Source organism: Salmo salar, chromosome ssa17 (genome assembly GCF_905237065.1).
Source record: "Salmo salar chromosome ssa17, Ssal_v3.1, whole genome shotgun sequence".
NCBI lineage: Eukaryota > Metazoa > Chordata > Actinopteri > Salmoniformes > Salmonidae > Salmo > Salmo salar.
This window is the reverse complement of record NC_059458.1, coordinates 76,188,390-76,205,889: the sequence shown is the minus strand read 5'-3', so window position 1 is coordinate 76,205,889 and position 17,500 is coordinate 76,188,390. Positions and strand designations below refer to the sequence as shown.

General features: G+C 43.5%; 1 protein-coding gene across 1 annotated transcript in view; it reads left to right on the top strand.

Annotated features, from left to right (window-relative positions):
- Positions 1–17,500, top strand: part of hmga2 (high mobility group AT-hook 2) — an 87,826-nt gene that overhangs the window by 62,297 nt on the left and 8,029 nt on the right. Inside the window, exon 4 of the mRNA XM_045700163.1 lies at positions 13,169–13,198. Coding sequence (XP_045556119.1) covers positions 13,169–13,198 — 30 coding nt within the window. The remainder of the gene's footprint in view (positions 1–13,168; positions 13,199–17,500) is intronic.

Genomic DNA, 17,500 nt, shown 5'->3' with positions numbered 1-17,500 from the left:
TAGGGTGCTATTTGGAATGCAAACAGACAGACACTGTGGCTGTTGTTATTCTTCTAGAAGCAGGATGTGGCAGAGCTTGCAACTGGCATCCAAGTTCCGCTTGGAAAGAAGTAGGGAATTGACCGTAGCCCTACTTGGCTCTGAGTGGAAAGGCTGTCTGTCTCTGTCCCTGTCTCTGTGTCTGTCTGTCTCTTCACTAATAATATAACATGGAACTTCTCAATTCAATTTCACTAGATAATAAACAAAAGTGAAATCAACAATCAAAATGAACAGTAAACATTATTCTCTCTCTCTCTCTCTCTCTCTCTCTCATATCTTCATGGAAGTCTGTGATATTTACTAAATGATGCATTACTATCCACCCTCTAACTTTCTCCATCCCCAACACTGAGAGACCTTTCCATACCGTAGTATCTATATCCTGTCAGAATGTCCCCCTCTACCCAGAGCCACCAAAATCCTCTCCCCTTTACACCTTCTATTAGATATGTAGTTAAAGTGTTCTGTTAGACCAGGTAGTGTTCTGTTAGACCAGGTAGTGTTCTGTTAGACCAGGTAGTGTTCTGTTAGACCAGGTAGTGTTCTGTTAGACCAGGTAGTGTTCTATTAGACCAGGTAGTGTTCTGTTAGACCAGGTAGTGTTCTGTTAGACCAGGTAGTGTTCTGTTAGACCAGGTAGGGTTCTGTTAGACCAGGTAGTGTTCTGTTAGACCAGGTAGTGTTCTGTTAGGCCAGGTAGTGTTCTGTTAGACCAGGTAGTGTTCTGTTAGACCAGGTAGTGTTCTGTTGGGCCAGGTAGTGTTCTGTTAGACCAGGTAGTGTTCTGTTAGACCAGGTAGTGTTCTGTTAGGCCAGGTAGTGTTCTGTTAGACCAGGTAGTGTTCTGTTAGACCAGGTAGTGTTCTGTTAGACCAGGTAGTGTTCTGTTAGACCAGGTAGTGGTCTATTAGACCAGGTAGTGTTCTGTTAGGCCAGGTAGTGTTCTGTTAGACCAGGTAGTGGTCTATTAGACCAGGTAGTGTTCTGTTAGGCCAGGTAGTGTTCTGTTAGACCAGGTAGTGTTCTGTTAGACCAGGTAGTGTTCTATTAGACCAGGTAGTGTTTTACTTTACTACGTTCCTAAAGTAAATTATGTACTTTTTACTCCATTCGTTCCTCCTGACAACCAAAACTACAGGACAGGAAAATTGTCTAATTCACACACGTATCAAGAGAACATCCCTAGTCATCCCTGCTGCCTCTGATCTGGCGGACTCACTAAACACATGCTTCGTTTTTAAATTATGTCTGGTTGTTGGCTCGCACCCCTGGCTTTCTGTAAATAAATCAAAAATACTAGAAAATGTGGCTGTCTGTTTTGCTTAATATAAGAAATATGAAGTTATTTATTCTCACTTAGGTGTTCCTTTTGTCCAGGTGGGAAAGGGCAGTGTGGAGTGCAGTAGAGATTGCATCATCTGTGGTTCTGTTGGGGTGATATGCAAATTGGAGTGGTTCTAGGGTTTCTGGGATAATGGTGTTGATGTGAGCCATGACCAGCCTTTCAAAGCATTTCATGGCTCCAGACGTGAGTGCTACGGGTCGGTAGTCATTTAGGCAGGTTACCTTAGTGTTCTTGGGCACAGGGACTATGGTGGTCTGCTTGAAACATGTAGGTATTACAGACTCAGACATGGAGAGGTTGAAAATGTCAGTGAAGACACTTGCAAGTTGGTCAACGCATGCTCTGGGTACACATCCTGTTAATCCATCTGGCCCTGCAGCCTTGTGAATGTCGATCTTTTTAAAGGTCTTACTCACATCGGCTGTGGAGAGCTTGATCACACAGTCGTCCAGAACAGCTGATGCTCTCATTCATGTTTCAGTGTTACTTGCCTCGAAGCGAGCATAGAAGCTATTTAGCCCATCGTGTCACTGGGCAGCTCTCGGCTGTGCTTCCATTTGTAGTCTGTAATAGTTTGCAAGGCCTGCCACATCCGACGAACGTGTAGTACGATTCGATCTTAGTCCTGTATTGATGTTTTGCCTGTTTGATGGTTTGTCGATTTTGATTTCGTATAAGCTTACGGGTTAGAGTTCCGCTCCTTGAAAGCGGCAGCTCTACCCTTTAGCTCAGTGCAATGTTGCCTGTAATCCATGGCTTCTGGTTGGGCTATGTACGCACAGTCACTGTGGGGACGACGTCCTCGATGCACTTATTGATAAAGCCAGTGACTGATGTGGTGTACTTCTCAATGCCATCGGAAGAGTCCCGGAACATGTTCCAGTCTGTGATAGCAAAACAGTCCTGTAGTTTAGCATCTGCTTCATCTGACCACTTTTTTTATAGACCGAGTCACTGGTGCTTCCTGCTTTAATTTTAGCTTGTAAGCATGAATCAGGAGGATAGAATTACGGTCAGATTTGCCAAATGGAGGGCGAGGGAGAGCTTTGTATCTGTGTATGGAGTAAAGGTGGTCTAGAGTTTTTTTCCCTCTGGTTGAACATTTAACATGCTGATAGAAATGAGGTAAAACTGATTTAAGTTTCCCTGCATTAAAGTCCTCGGCCACTAGGAGCACCACCTCTGGATGAGCGTTTCCTTTTTGCTTATGGCGGTATACAGCTCATTGAGTGTGGTTTTAGTGCCGGTATCGGTCTGTGGTGGTATGTAGACAGCTACGAAAAATACAGATGAAAACTCTCTAGGTAGATAGCGTGGTCTACAGCTTATCATGAGATACTCTACCTCAGGTGGGAAAAACCTCAAGACTTCCTTAGATATCGTGCACCAGCTGTTGTTTACAAATACACATAGGCCACTGCCCCATGTCTTACCAGAGACTGCTGTTCCGTTGGTAGGATATACGTGCTCTCAGTTCCTCCCATTTATTTTCCAGGGATTGAACGTTGGCTAACAGTACAGATGGCAAAAGGCAGATTAGCCACTCGTTGCCTGATCCTCACAATGCACCCCGATCTCTTTCCGTGAAACGTCTGTTTCTTTCTCCTGTGAATGATGGGGATGAGGGCCTGTTCGGGTGTATGGAGTATATCCTTCCCGTCCGACTCATTAAAGAAAAATTATTTGTCCAATTCGAGGTGAGTAATTGCTGTTTTCGATCATAAGAGACGGTAGCAGCAACATTATGTACAAAATTAGTTACAAACAATGCGGAATTTTTTTTTTTTAAATAGCACGATTGGTTAACAGCCAATAAACGGCAGCCATCCTCTCCGACGCCATCTTTCTTTCATGGCATCATGTGTTTGATGTATTTGATACCATTCCACTGATTCCGCTCCAGCTATTACCACGAGCCCGTCCTCCCCAATTAAAGGTGCCTCCAACCTCCTGTGGTGCATGTGTGTTCCGTGACGGCCCACAGTAACATAGTAACGGAGTAAACAACACCATCAGCAGGTTTCTCTCAGCATCGTTAGTGTTTAAACTCACACCATTAAAGATAGAGATCACACACCATGACCCTGTGGCTACCCTCTGGCTGTATCCCAAATAACACCCTATTTCCATCACATCTAGTGCACTATATAGACACTACCCTTTGGCTGTCCTACTATACAGGGAACTGGGTGCCATTTTGGATGGACCCTGTGACCCAAACCAGAGATGTCTATTTCTTTAACACCCAGTACACTCTGGTAAATAGGTAAAACACTCCGTGGCGTTGTTCTACGGTACATGGAATCCAAAAGGGTTCTGGAACCCAAAAGGGTTCCAAAAGAGTACTTTGGCTGTCATCATAGGAGAACCCTTTGAAGATCCCTTTTGGGTTCCAGATAAAATGCACTCTGTGGCAAGTGTTCTGCACTACATGGAATCCAAAAGGGTTCTGGAACTCAAAAGGTTCCTTAAAGGGTTCTCCTACGAGGACAGCCATAGAACCCTTTCAAGGCTCGGTCACACACACCAATAGCATTTGTCTCCTGAGAGTACTTAGCACCTCTGAACAGAGTTCCGGCTATAATTTGGTGAACCGAGTGCAAACCAGTTTTACATGTAGAATTGCGAGAAAATGTCGGCAGTTGGGCATCAACAGCGCGCTGAACGATCGGTAGATGAGCGGGAGATCCACATGCAGTGCGCAGTGTGCGACCCTTTACCGTAGGTTCTTTACCATAGGTTCTTTACCGAGGTTCCTCTTTTCTTTCTAGAAGCAGACTCTAGCCTTAAAGGGGGGCTAGAGAATAAAGATAATTTGTATGACCTGTCTGAAGGTTGGTCTGGGTGTATATCACCTAAAAGGTGGTTGGTTCAGTAAGAGACATGTCTGACTTTGATTAGAGGAAGATTATTACCTAGGTAGTTTAGTAGGATCGGGGGGGTGGTGGGTTTAGCTGAGACTGTTACCTAGTAACGGTCCGAGTCTAAACCACACGAAAGCAACACTAGACACTATGGAACACAAAGCTTTTACTGTCTCATCCTGGAATATACAAGGTCTGAGTTTATTATAAAATTATTACGGTACATACAGTGCATTTGGAAAGTGTTCAGATCCCTTGACTTTTTCCACATTTTGTTCCGTTACAGCCTTATTCTAAAATGGACTAAATACAAAAAGAATCCTCATCAATCTACACACAATACCCCATAATGACAAAGCAGAAACTGAGTTTTTGAAATTTTAGCAAATTTATTAAAACAAAAAACATAATGTTGAAGGAATTGTACATAGACAGGATTGTGTTGAGGCACAGATCTGGAGAAGGGTACCAAAACATGTCTGCAGCATTGAAGGTACCCAAGAACACAGTGGCCTCCATCATTCTTAGATGGAAGAAGTTTGGAACCACCAAGACTCTTCCTAGAGCTGGCCGCCCGGCCAAACTGAGCAATCGGGGGAGAAGGGCCTTGGTCAGGGATGTGACCAAGAACCCGATGGTCACTCTGACAGAGCTCCAGAGTTCCTCTGTGGAGATGGGAGAACCTTCCAGAAGGACAACCATCTCTGCAGCACTCCACTAATCAGGCCTTTATGGTAGATTGGCCAGACGGAAGCCACTCCTCAGTAAAAGGCACATGGCGGCCCGCATGGAGTTTGCCAAAAGGCACCTAAAGGACTGACTATGAGAAACAAGATTCTCTGGTCTGATGAAACCAAGATTCAATTCTTTGGCCTGAATGCCAAGCATCACGTCTGGAGGAAACCTGGCACCATCCCTACGGTGAAGCATGGTGGTGGCAGCATCATGCTTTGGGGAGGTTTTTCATCGGGCATATACTGGGAGACTAGTCAGGATCAAGGGAAAGATGAACGGAGTAAAGTACAGAGAGATCCTTGATGAAAACCTTCTCCAGAGCGCTCAGGACCTCAGACTAGGATGAAGGTTCACCTTCCAACAGGACAACAACCCTAAGCACACAGCCAAGACAACGCAGGAGTGGTTTCAGGACAAGTCTCTGAATGTCCCTGAGTGGCCCAGCCAGAGCCCGTACTTGAACCCAATCAAACATCTCTGGAGAGACCTGAAAATAGCTGTGCAGCGACGCTCCCCATCCAACCTGACAGAGCTTGAGAGGATCTGCAGAGAAGAATGGGAGAAACTCACCAAATACAGGTATGCCAAGCTTGTAGCATCATACCCAAGAAGACTCAAGGTTGTAATCGCTGCCAAAATTGATTCAACAACATGTGATATTTCAGTTTTTTATTTTGAATATATTTGCAAAAATTGCCAAAACCTGTTTTCTGCTTTGTCATTATGGGGTATTGTGTGTAGATTGATGTGGGACATTTAAAAAAAAAGATTATGGCTGTAAAGTAACAACATGTGGAAAAAGTCAAGGGGTCTGAATTCTTTCAGAAAGTACTGGTCGGAGGTCATCTGCTTTTTGCCTAAAGAGCAGAAACCCAGACTTCATCAAAGACATTGGAAATACAGACATTGTCATCCTACAAGAAACATGGAGGAGATGGACCGACTGGTTGCCCTCTAGGTTACAGAGAGCTGGTAGTCTCAAACTACCAGGAGTAAAACAGGGAAGAGACTCAAGGGGTATGCTAATTTGGTATAGAGCAGACCTAACCCACTCTATGAAATTAGTCAAAATAGGAACGTTTTACATCTGGCTAAAAATGTACGAGGAAATTATCTCAATAAAGAAAAATTTCCTCATGTGTGCTACCATATATTCCCCCAATAGAATCCCCATAGTTTAATGAAGACTGCTTTTCCGTCCAAGAGGGGGGAGATGAACCATTTTCAGGCCCAGGGACATGTACTAGTCTATGGTGACCTAAATGCCAGAACCGGACAAGAACCTGACACTCTCAGCACACAGGGGGACAAACACCTACCTGCAGCGGATAGTATTCCCTCCCCAATATGCCGCCCTAGACACAACTTTGACAAAACAACCAACAAAAATGGGCCACAACTCGGGCAGGTCTGTCACACACTGGGTCTGTCCATAGTCAATGGTAGGCTTCGAGGGGACTATGGTAGGTACACCTACAGCTAATCTCTTGGCGGTAGTACTGCAGACTACTTTATCACTGACCTCAACCCAGAGTCTCTCAGAGCGTTCACTGTCAGCCCACTAACACCTCTCTCAGACCACAGCAAAATCAGTCTACTTGAACAGAGCAATACTCAATCGTGAGGCATTAAAGCCAAAGGAACTGAATAATATTAAGAAATGATATAGATGGAAGGAAAGTAGCTTAAAAATCTACCAAAAACTTCCTGGACAAAACATTTCACTGTAATAGTGAAGTTGTAAACATGGCAGTAGAAAGCCTAAATGGTATATTTTACCTTTCAGCTTCTCTATAAAATCTAAAAATGTCAAGCAGAAACCCTAAGAAAATTAACAACAATGAAAAATGGTTTGGTGAAGAATGCAAAAACCTAAGAATGGTGAATCACTAAAACAATACAGAAATACACTATGGAAAAAGAAGGAACAGCACGTCAGAAATCAACGTAATTGAAGACTCCCTAGAATCTAACCACTTCTGGGAAAAGTGGTAAACTCTAAACAAACAACATGAAGAATTATCTATCCAAAACAGAGATGTATGGATAAACCACTTCTCTAATCTTTTTGGCTCTGTAACAAAGAATAAACAGCAAAAACATATACATGATCAAATACAAATGTTAGAATGAACTATTAAAAAGACTACCGGAACCCACTGGATTCTCCAATTACAGTGAATGAACAACAGGACAAAATACAAACCCTCCAACCCCAAAAAGGGCTGTGGTGTTGATGGTATCCTAAATGAAATGATAAAATATACAGACTTGAATTCCAATTGGCTATACTTAAACTCCTTAGCTCTGGCATCTTCTCCAATATTTAGAACCAAGGACTGATCACCACCAATCCACAAAAGTGGAGACAAATTTGACCCCAATAACTACCGTGGGATATGGGTCAACAGCAACCTTGGGAAAATCCTCTGCATTATCATTAACATCAGACTCATACATTTCCTCAGTGAAAACAATGTACTGAGCAAATTGGCTTTTTACCAAATTACCGTACGACAGACCACGTATTCACCCTGCACACCCTAATTGACAAAACAAACAAACCAAGACAAAGGCAAAGTCTTCTCAGGCTTTGTTGATGAAAAAAAAAAAGCTTTTGACTCAATTTGCCATGAGGGCCTGCTATACAAATTGATTGAAAGAGGTGTTGGGGGAAAAAACATACAACATTATAAAATCCATGTACGCAAACAACAAGTTGACAGTTAAAAATTGCAAAAACAAACACATTTCATTCCACAGGGCCGTTGGGTGAGACAGGGCCGTGGGGTGAGACAGGGCCGTGGGGTGAGACAGGGATGCAGCTGGAGCCCCACCCACCAACATATATATCAACCAATTGGCGAGGGCACTAGAAAGGTCTGCAGCACCCAGCCTCACCCTACTAGAATCTGAAGTCAAATGTCTACTGTTTTCTGATGATCTGGTGCTTCTGTCACCAACCAAGGAGGGCCTACAGCAGCACCTAGATCTTCTGCACAGCTTCTGTCAGACCTGGGCCCTGACAGTAAATCTCAGTAAGACCAAAATAATGGTGTTCCAAAAAAGGTCCAGTCGCCAGGACCACAAATACAAATTCCATCTAGATACTGTTGCCCTACAGCACACAAAAAACTATACATACCTCAGCCTAAACATCAGCGCCACAGGTAACTTCCACAAAGCTGTGAACGAGCTGAGAGACAAGGCAAGAAGGGCCTTCTACGCCATCAAAAGGAACATAAAATTCAACATACCAATTAGGATCTGGCTAAAAATACTTTAATCAGTTATAGAACCCATTTCCCTTTATGGTTGTGAGGTCTGGGGTCCGCTCACCAACCAAGAATTCACAAAATGGGACAAATACCAAATTGAGACTCTGCATGCAGAAATCTGACAAAATATCCTCAGTGTACAACGTAAAACACCAAATAATGCATACAGAGCAGAATTAGGCCGATACCCACTAATTATCAAAATCCAGAAAAGAGACGTTAAATTCTACAACCACCTAAAAGGAAGTGATTCCCAAACCTTCCATAACAAAGCCATCACCTACAGAGAGATGAACCTGGAGAAGAGTCCCCTAAGCAAGCTGGTCCTGGGGCTCTGTTCACAAACACAAACACACCCCACAGAGCCCCAGGAATGCAGCACAATTAGACCCATCCAAATCATGAGAAAACAAAAAGATAATTACTTGACACATTGGAAAGAATTAACAAAAAAACAGAGCAAACTAGAATGCTATTTGGCCCTAAACACAGAGTACACAGTGGCAGAATACCTGACCACTGTGACTGACCCAAACTTAAGGAAAGCTTTGACTATGTACAGACTCAGTGAGCATAGCCTTGCTATTGAGAAAGGCCGCAGTAGGCAGACCTGGCTCTCAAGAGAAGACAGGCTATGTGCCCACTGCCCACAAAATGAGGTGGAAACTGAGCTGCACTTCCTAACATCCTGCCCAATGTATGATCATAATAGAGACACATATTTCCCTCAGATTACACAGATCTACAAATAATTCGAAAAACAAACCCGATTTTGATAAACTCCCATATCTACTGGGTGAAATACCACAGTGTGCCATCACAGCAGCAAGATGTGTGACCTGTTGCCACAAGAAAAGGGCAACCCGTGAAGAACAAACACCATTGTAAATACAACCCATATTTATGTTGATTTATTTTCCCTTTTGTACTTTAACCATTTGTACGTCGTTACAACACTGTATATATACATAATATGACATTTGAAATGTCTTTATTATTTTGGAACTTCTGTGAGTGTAATGTTTACTGTTCATTTTTATTGTTTATTTCACTTTTGTATATTGTCTACTTCACTTGCTTTGGCAATGTTAACATATGTTTCCCATGCCAATAAAGCCCCTTGAATTGAATTGAGAGAGATAATAGTTACCTATGAATGAGAGAATAGTTACCTATGAATGAGGGAATAGTTACCTATGAATGAGGGAATAGTTACCTATGAATGAGAGAATAGTTACCTATGAATGAGAGAATAGTTACCTATGAATGAGAGAATAGTTACCTATGAATGAGAGAATAGTTACCTATGAATGAGGGAATAGTTACCTATGAATGAGAGAATAGTTATCTATGAATGAGAGAGAGAATAGTTACCTATGAATGAGGGAATAGTTACCTATGAATGAGGGAATAGTTACCTATGAATGAGAGAATAGTTACCTATGAATGAGAGAATAGTTACCTATGAATGAGGGAATAGTTACCTATGAATGAGAGAATAGTTATCTATGAATGAGAGAGAGAATAGTTATCTATGAATGAGAGAGAGAATAGTTACCTATGAATGAGGGAATAGTTACCTATGAATGAGGGAATAGTTACCTATGAATGAGAGAATAGTTACCTATGAATGAGAGAATAGTTACCTATGAATGAGGGTATAGTTACCTATGAATGAGAGAATAGTTACCTATGAATGAGAGAATAGTTACCTATGAATGAGAGAATAGTTACCTATGAATGAGAGAGAGAATAGTTACCTATGAATGAGAGAATAGTTACCTATGAATGAGAGAATAGTTATCTATGAATGAGAGAGAGAATAGTTACCTATGAATGAGGGAATAGTTACCTATGAATGAGAGAATAGTTACCTATGAATGAGAGAATAGTTACCTATGAATGAGAGAATAGTTACCTATGAATGAGAGAATAGTTACCTATGAATGAGAGAATAGTTACCTATGAATGAGAGAATAGTTACCTATGAATGAGGGAATAGTTACCTATGAATGAGGGAACTGAGCATCATACCTTTAGGTTACTGTGTCGCTCCACCACACACTCCTTGAGCGTGTGTGGTGTCTTTCTGTCTGACTGGCTGGCAGGCTGGCTGGCTGGCTGGCTGGCTGGCTGACTGGCTGGCTGGCTGGCTGGCTGTCTGGCTGTCTGTCTAAGCATGATTCATGGTGAGTGTCAGGCTGGCTGACTGTCTGTCTGGCTGGCTGTCTGGCTGGCTGTCTGTCTAAGCATGATTCATGGTGAGTGTCAGGCTGGCTGACTGTCTGTCTGGCTGGCTGTCTGGCTGTCTGTCTAAGCATGATTCATGGTGAGTGTCAGGCTGAGACTACTTCAAAGACCAGGCCTTGTGAAAGACAATGCTGTGATTTCCCCTTTGTGATAAAAGGAGAGGGGCTCCGATTTGGGCTGAAGGGAGAGAGGATGAAGAGGGGGCTTCACAGAGAGAGAGAGACAGACAGACGGACAGACAGACAGAGGGGGAGAGAGAGGGAGAGAGAGACTTCTGTGCTTAAAGGAATATGGTTACAACTCTGGCATATTGTGGAATGTTTCATCCTAGATCCACTATGATGGAGAATGAAGGTCGTACCTTTAACTTTGGAAGGCAGGGTATAACTACCTCCTATAGATAATGAATGTTGTTGTTGTGAACTGTTTTCTAAGTTGATTTAATGATATGACTCAAACCTAAACTAACCCTGTACTGAGAAGTCCGTTATTCTACCCAGTCAATGAATCATCTGATCTTTGTGTTCTGTCAAGCAACTCCGTAAAAGTTTGCGTCACGTTTTAATAAATACAGTTGGAATGTTTTCCGTCATCACGTCGTCCTTCAGACTGAGCTTTGTGCTGCTGTTGTTAAAGAACCTGCAGGAATATTCAGTGGTAAATGGTATCCTATTTCCCCATAGGCCCTGGTCAAAAGGAGTGCACTATAAAGGGATCAGGGTGCCATTTTGGAAGCAGCAGCCAGTGACTGAAAGATGAAGTCTGAATATCTGGATTGTAAAGTTTTTGTTGTTGAAAGGTCAGTTTATTGTTGCTGCAGCAGCATCAGTGAGTGGGTTGTTTCCTGTGACGTATTTAAAAGGGTTTTATAGTTAACAGAGGCGGGGGTGGATGGCAAGCATCACCATCTAGGTATTAAATGAATTCATTTGTCTGACGTTATAACCTCTCTAAAGAAGCTACCAGACGGTTTAGACAGATCCACTTGATGCTCTGGTCAGAAGTACTGCACTATATAGGGAATAGGGTGGAATCTGGACACAACAGCTCTGGTCAGAAGTACTGCACTATATAGGGAATAGGGTGGAATCTGGACACAACAGCTCTGGTCAGAAGTACTGCACTATATAGGGAATAGGGTGGAATCTGGACACAACAGCTCTGGTCAGAAGTACTGCACTATATAGGGAATAGGGTGGAATCTGGACACAACAGCTCTGGTCAGAAGTACTGCACTATATAGGGAATAGGGTGGAATCTGGACACAACAGCTCTGGTCAAAAGCAGCGGTCTAAGGAACTGCATCTCAGTGCTAGAGGCGTCACTACAGACCCTGGTTCAATTCCAGGCTGTATCACAACCGGCCGTGATTGGGAGTCTTTGGCCCAGCGTCGTTAGGGTTTGGCTCGGGGTAGGCCGCCATTGTAAATAAGAATTTGTTCTTAACTGCCTTGCCTAGTTAAATACAGGTTAAATAAACAAATAAATAAAAAACTGCACTATATAGGGAATAGGGTGGAATTTGTGACACACCAGCTCTGGTCAAAAGTAGTGCAGTATATAGGGAATAGGGTGCCATTTCAGTGTCTGCTTGTTATAATATCTGTATCCTATGGCTTGCTTCCCACACTGCACCCTATTCCCTATAATGTGCACAACAAAAGTAGTGCACTACATAGGGAATAGGGTCCCGCGGGTGTATCCTGTTAGTGTAGTTCCAGTTCCATTAGAATGTGGAAGCATCGTCTTTCCAATGTTCCTTTATGGCCAGTGTTGGAGTGCCTCGTCCCGACCCTATCCGGTGTTGACGTTTACTGTGTTACTATTAGACACACACACACATATACATACACCGTCCGCTGGCATCCAGCACAGAGCTGGCACAGAACTCACCAGCTGTTCACAACCATCCCCATCCAGGGGGCATGGAATGTGTGTGTGTGTGTGTGTGTGTGTGTGTGTGTGTGTGTGTGTGTGTGTGTGTGTGTGTGTGTGTGTGTGTGCTTTGCTTACAGATACTTCCTGTGCAGTCCCGGTCTTACAGATACTTCCTGTCCAGCCCTGGTCTTACAGATACTTCCTGTCCAGTCCTGGTCTTACAGATACTTCCTGTCCAGTCCTGGTCTTACAGATACTTCCTGTCCAGCCCTGGTCTTACAGATACTTCCTGTCCAGTCCTGGTCTTACAGATACTTCCTGTCCAGCCCTGGTCTTACAGATACTTCCTATCCAGTCCTGGTCTTACAGATACTTCCTATCCAGTCCTGGTCTTACAGATACTTCCTGTCCTAGGAGACACAATCTGAGCTTTGTTATTCATCCCCCCCTCCTCTTCCTCCAGCATTATGGTTGCTAGCAAAATAGTTTAAAGGGTTTCTAACCAACTTTAATCCGTTTTAGCTAGCTAGGCTAAGCAACTTGTCTAAATGAAACGAAACAATTCACTTATTGTTTGTTAATAAATCACCGCAAATCTCTTCGCTAGCAAACGCGACTCCGTCTCCAAAAACAGCAGAGTGTCTTCAGTAATGTTTTACTTTCTACGACGTCTCCACTTTCCAAGTGTATTAAACAGGCAGGTATGATGTTCTCTTGAAATCATTGATCCAGGCTGAATTTTAACCTGCTTCTCTCTCTCTCTTTCCTCTTTGCAGCCAAAGCAGGTGGTCCAAAAGCCAGCTCAGGTATGTGACATGAAGGATTCTCACTGGGCACACGCCTGGTTGAATCAACGTTGTTTCCACATCATTTCAATGAAATGACGTTAAACTAACACGGAATAGATGTTGAATTGACATCTATGCCCAGTGGGTTGTATCCTAATACCCCCGCCACCACCTGTCTGTCTGTCTGTCTGTCTGTCTGTCTGTCTGTCTGTCGTCTGTCTGTCCACCCATCAGCACTGAGAACAGTTGTCCTCTAGTCATCACAGCTCTTATCATGTATGTTGTTGCTTCCAATCCTTGTCTCACCTAGGTCACGTCCCAAATGGCACCCTATTCCCCCATAGGGCCCTGGTCAAAAGTAGTGCACTATAAAGGGAATAGGGTGCTATTTTGGGATGCATCCCTATTGTACACAAGGACCTCTCAGTCTAGGCAACTAAACCTACACATAAGCACACGTACAGTGCATTTGGAAAAGTATTCCAGACCCCTTGACTTTTTCCACATTTTGTTACATTACAGTCATATTCTAAAATTGATTAAATTAATGTTTTTCCTCATCAATCTACACACAATACCCCATAATGACATCACAATACCCTATAATGACATCACAATACCCCATAATGACATCACAAATCCCCATAATGACGAAGTGAAAACAGGTTTTTAGAAAGCAAATGTATATAAAAAAATAAGAAATAAAAATACCTTATTTACATAAGTATTCAGACCCTTTGCTATGAGACTGTAAATTGAGCTCAGTTGCATCCTGTTTCCATTGATCATCCTTCAGATGTTTCTATAACTTGATTGGAGTCCACCTGTGGTAAATTCTATTGATTGGACATGATTTGGAAAGGCACACACCTATATATATATAAGGTCCCCACAGTTGACAGTACATGTCAGAGCAAAAACCAAGCCATGAGGTCGAAGGAATTGTCTGTAGAGCTCCGAGACAGGATTGTGTCGAGGCACAGATCTGGGGAAGGGTACCAAAAAATGTCTGCATCATTGAAGGTCCCCAAGAACACAGTGGCCTCCATCATTCTTAAATTAAAGAAGTTTGGAACCACCAAGACTCTTCCTAGAGCTGGCCGCCCTGCCAAACTGAGCAATCGGGGGAGAAGGGCCTTGGTCAGGGAGGTGACCAAGAACCCGATGGTCACTCTGACAGAGCTCCAGAGTTCCTTTGAGGAGATGGGGGAACCTTCCAGAAGGACAACCATCTCTGCAGCACTCCACCAATCAGGCCTTTATGCTAGAGTGGCCAGCTGGAAGCCACTCCTCAGTAAAAGGCACATGACAGCCCGCTTGGCGTTTGCCAAAAGGCACCTAAAGGACTCTCAGACCATGAGAAACAAGATTCTCTGGTCTGATGAAACCAAGATTGAACTCTTTGGCCTGAATGCCAAGTGTCACGTCTGAAAGAAACTTGACACCATCCATTCAGCGGCAGGGGCTGGGAGACTAGTCAGGATCGATGCAAAGGTGAACCTTGGTGTTTTGTTGGCTTGTTGTGGAGAGCAGGAGAGAAAAGAGAAGCCATCAGGAAAGATATGCAGTACTGTACTGAAGGTATTTGGGGTGAGTGAGGGGTTACTGTACTGAAGGTATTTGGGGTGAGTGAGGGGTTACAGTACTGAAGGTATTTGGGGTGAGTGAGGGGTTACTGTACTGAAGGTATTTGGGGTGAGTGAGGGGTTACAGTACGCTGAAGGTATTTGGGGTGAGTGAGGGGTTACAGTACTGAAGGTATTTGGGGTGAGTGAGGGGTTACAGTACTGAAGGTATTTGGGGTGAGTGAGGGGTTACAGTACTGAAGGTATTTGGGGTGAGTGAGGGGTTACAGTACTCTGAAGGTATTTGGGTGAGTGAGGGGTTACAGTACTGTACTGAAGGTATTTGGGGTGAGTGAGGGGTTACAGTACTGAAGGTATTTGGGGTGAGTGAGGGGTTACAGTACTGAAGGTATTTGGGGTGAGTGAGGGGTTACAGTACTGAAGGTATTTGGGGTGAGTGAGGGGTTACAGTACTGAAGGTATTTGGGGTGAGTGAGGGGTTACAGTACTGAAGGTATTTGGGGTGAGTGAGGGGTTACAGTACTGAAGGTATTTGGGGTGAGTGAGGGGTTACAGTACTGAAGGTATTTGGGGTGAGTGAGGGGTTACAGTACTGAAGGTATTTGGGGTGAGTGAGGGGTTACAGTACTGAAGGTATTTGGGTGAGTGAGGGGTTACAGTACTGAAGGTATTTGGGGTGAGTGAGGGGTTACTGTACTGAAGGTATTTGGGGTGAGTGAGGGGTTACAGTACTGAAGGTATTTGGGGTGAGTGAGGGGTTACAGTACTGAAGGTATTTGGGGTGAGTGAGGGGTTACAGTACTGAAGGTATTTGGGGTGAGTGAGGGGTTACAGTACTGAAGGTATTTGGGGTGAGTGAGGGGTTACAGTACTGCAAGGTATTTGGGGTGAGTGAGGGGTTACAGTACTGAAGGTATTTGGGGTGAGTGAGGGGTTACAGTACTGAAGGTATTTGGGGTGAGTGAGGGGTTACAGTACTGAAGGTATTTGGGGTGAGTGAGGGGTTACAGTACTGAAGGTATTTGGGGTGAGTGAGGGGTTACAGTACTGAAGGTATTTGGGGTGAGTGAGGGGTTACTGTACTGAAGGTATTTGGGGTGAGTGAGGGGTTACAGTACTGAAGGTATTTGGGGTGAGTGAGGGGTTACTGTACTGAAGGTATTTGGGGTGAGTGAGGGGTTACAGTACTGAAGGTATTTGGGTGAGTGAGGGGTTACAGTACTGAAGGTATTTGGGTGAGTGAGGGGTTACAGTACTGAAGGTATTTGGGTGAGTGAGGGGTTACAGTACTGTACCGTAGGTATTTGTGTGTGTGTGTGTGTGTGTGTGTGTGTGTGTGTGTGTGTGTGTGTGTGTGTGTGTGTGTGTGTGTGTGTGTGTGTGTGTGTGTGTGTGGTGGGGTGATGGCCTGGAGACTAGCTAAGACCCTGAGTGTGTGAGGAGATGTTAGAGCCATCACAAATGATCATGTGCTTTGTGAGGAATCTCCCGGTCTTCTCCACTTCTATCCCTGCCCCACACACACACACACACACACACACACACACACACACACACACACACACACACACACACACACACACACACACACACACACACACACACTGTAAATCCCCTCCCAGGTGGAGATGTCATTTGGTGTAGTCTGTCTTTGTGTACGGTCAGCTTTTATTAGTCAAAACAAACCACAATGACTGTCCGACAGACTTGGGTTTGAGTCGCTTTGGAAACGTTAGATAAATGTTTATCCAGGGGTGTGTTGTGTTATGAAGAGAGTTCCCCCCCCATGGGGAAGAAGCAAGGGAACACCCAAGATGAACCTATCTGCCTGGTTACTGCATTTTCCTTTTCTCCTCCAAATGAAGTCATTGATTTGTAGTTTGAATGAGGAGACAGGTAGATATGTAGATTGAATGAGGAGACAGGTAGATATGTAGTTTGAATGAAGTGACAGGTAGATATGTAGTTTGAATGAGGAGACAGGTAGATATGTAGTTTGAATGAGGAGACAGGTAGATATGTAGTTTGAATGAAGTGACAGGTAGATATGTAGTTTGAATAAGGAGACAGGTAGATATGTAGTTTGAATGAGGAGACAGGTAGATATGTAGTTTGAATGAGGAGACAGGTAGATATGTAGTTTGAATGAGGAGACAGGTAGATATGTAGTTTGAATGACGAGACAGGTAGATATGTAGTTTGAATGAGGAGACAGGTAGATATGTAGTTTGAATGAAGTGACAGGTAGATATGTAGTTTGAATGAGACAGGTAGATATGTAGTTTGAATAAGGAGACAGGTAGATATGTAGTTTGAATGAGGAGACAGGTAGATATGTAGTTTGAATGAAGTGACAGGTAGATATGTAGTTTGAATGAAGTGACAGGTAGATATGTAGTTTGAATGAGGAGACAGGTAGATATGTAGTTTGAATGAAGTGACAGGTAGATATGTAGTTTGAATGAGGAGACAGGTAGATATGTAGTTTGAATGAGGAGACAGGTAGATATGTAGTTTGAATGAGGAGACAGGTAGATATGTAGTTTGAATGAGGAGACAGGTAGATATGTAGTTTGAATGAAGTGACAGGTAGATATGTAGTTTGAATGAGGAGACAGGTAGATATGTAGTTTGAATGAGGAGACAGGTAGATATGTAGTTTGAATGAGGAGACAGGTATATATGTAGTTTGAATGAGGAGACAGGTAGATATGTAGTTTGAATGAGGAGACAG